The 1,174-nt window shown below is 61.8% G+C and overlaps 1 protein-coding gene across 1 annotated transcript; it reads right to left on the bottom strand.

Annotated features, from left to right (window-relative positions):
• Positions 1 to 123: 123 nt before the first annotated feature.
• On the bottom strand, positions 124 to 825 carry LOC105537722 (leukocyte immunoglobulin-like receptor subfamily A member 5; the record flags this gene model as incomplete). Its single annotated transcript, XM_011977367.1, has 3 exons — positions 792 to 825; positions 592 to 627; positions 124 to 408 (listed from the first exon to the last, which is right to left on the bottom strand). Coding segments are annotated over exons 1-3 (355 nt in total), but the record flags the coding sequence as incomplete, so codon positions are not given.
• Positions 826 to 1,174: the final 349 nt, after the last annotated feature.

The following is a 1,174-nucleotide window of genomic DNA, read 5'->3' on the forward strand; positions in this document are numbered from 1 at the left end:
TTAAATGGGCTCCCACCTCCCACATCATCCCCAGGGCTGGGCTGTGAGAGGGAGACGCCCCTGAGAGCCGACCCCCTTCCTGAGGGCAGAGCCTGCGGCTGGGACCCCTGAGTGTCCTCTCACCTGTCACCACCAGCTCCAGGGGGTCACTGCGCTCTGACCGGCCTTCAGGGCTGAGATAGTAACAGCGAAATCTCCCTGCATGGTGCTCTGTCGTGTATGGGATCGAGAATCTGGCCTTGTTCTTGGGCTCCAGTGGTTTCTGTGTGTCCCATGGGTCTGGGATTCCCTCTTTATCCAGACGGTACTCCTGGGCCTCCAGGTTCCCCCGACACCAAATGGTCACGGGGCTCCCCCGGATGATCACAGAGTCTGGCTCAGCCCAGAGGGTGGGTTTGGGGTGGGGCCCTGGAAGGAAATCAGAGGCTGCATCCCAAGACATCCCCACACTCAGATCCCAGCTCCCAGCCCCAGGACCCCCTGTCATCGCCATCAGTCACCCAGAACTGCAGTCTCCTCCCCCAGCTGCCCATGTGTGGCCCCTGTCCCTAGTGAGGAGGAGGGACCTGGGACAGCTGGGGACACACTCACCTGCCTGCACGTGGGTCCTGGTGTCCAGACTCAGCCCTGGAAGAGAGTTCCCGGTGAGGGATTTGCCCCTGAAGCCTGAGCAGACCCTCCCCACCCTGGTGCCTCCTGAGTTTTTGAGGACTCCTGATGAACCAGGGCTTATGTGTGGGGTGGGGTCCCTCCAAGACTCGGATCTCCCCCTCCCCATCTGGAAATCTCACCGAGGCAGAGCAGGGCTGTGAGGGCGGGGGTCATGGCATCTCCTCCCAGTGGCCCCGGGCTCTGCAGATGGATGAACCCTCGGTGCTGGCAGGACAGAGACACACACAGGGTGTGGCCACTCGGAGGCTGGGTCCTTCTTGTTATGGGGTTGTCTCATCCTCAGCCCACAGGAAGGGGAACCGCCCTCCCCGGGAGCCTGGCTCTCATTTCCCCAGGGCTGAGGTGGGGGCGGGCACCAGGCCCTCTGCAGACATTTCAGAGAGAAATGGGGTCTCCCTGTCCCTGGGTCACTGTCTGCCTGATTTATCTTTATCTCACTGAGGGCCGGGACACAGCAGCAAATAGACCCGGTGACTTCCTCAGTCAGCCCCTTTCAGGCGAG

The sequence above is a fragment of the Mandrillus leucophaeus genome, unplaced genomic scaffold (assembly GCF_000951045.1).
Source record: "Mandrillus leucophaeus isolate KB7577 unplaced genomic scaffold, Mleu.le_1.0 Scaffold1798, whole genome shotgun sequence".
Lineage (NCBI taxonomy): Eukaryota > Metazoa > Chordata > Mammalia > Primates > Cercopithecidae > Mandrillus > Mandrillus leucophaeus.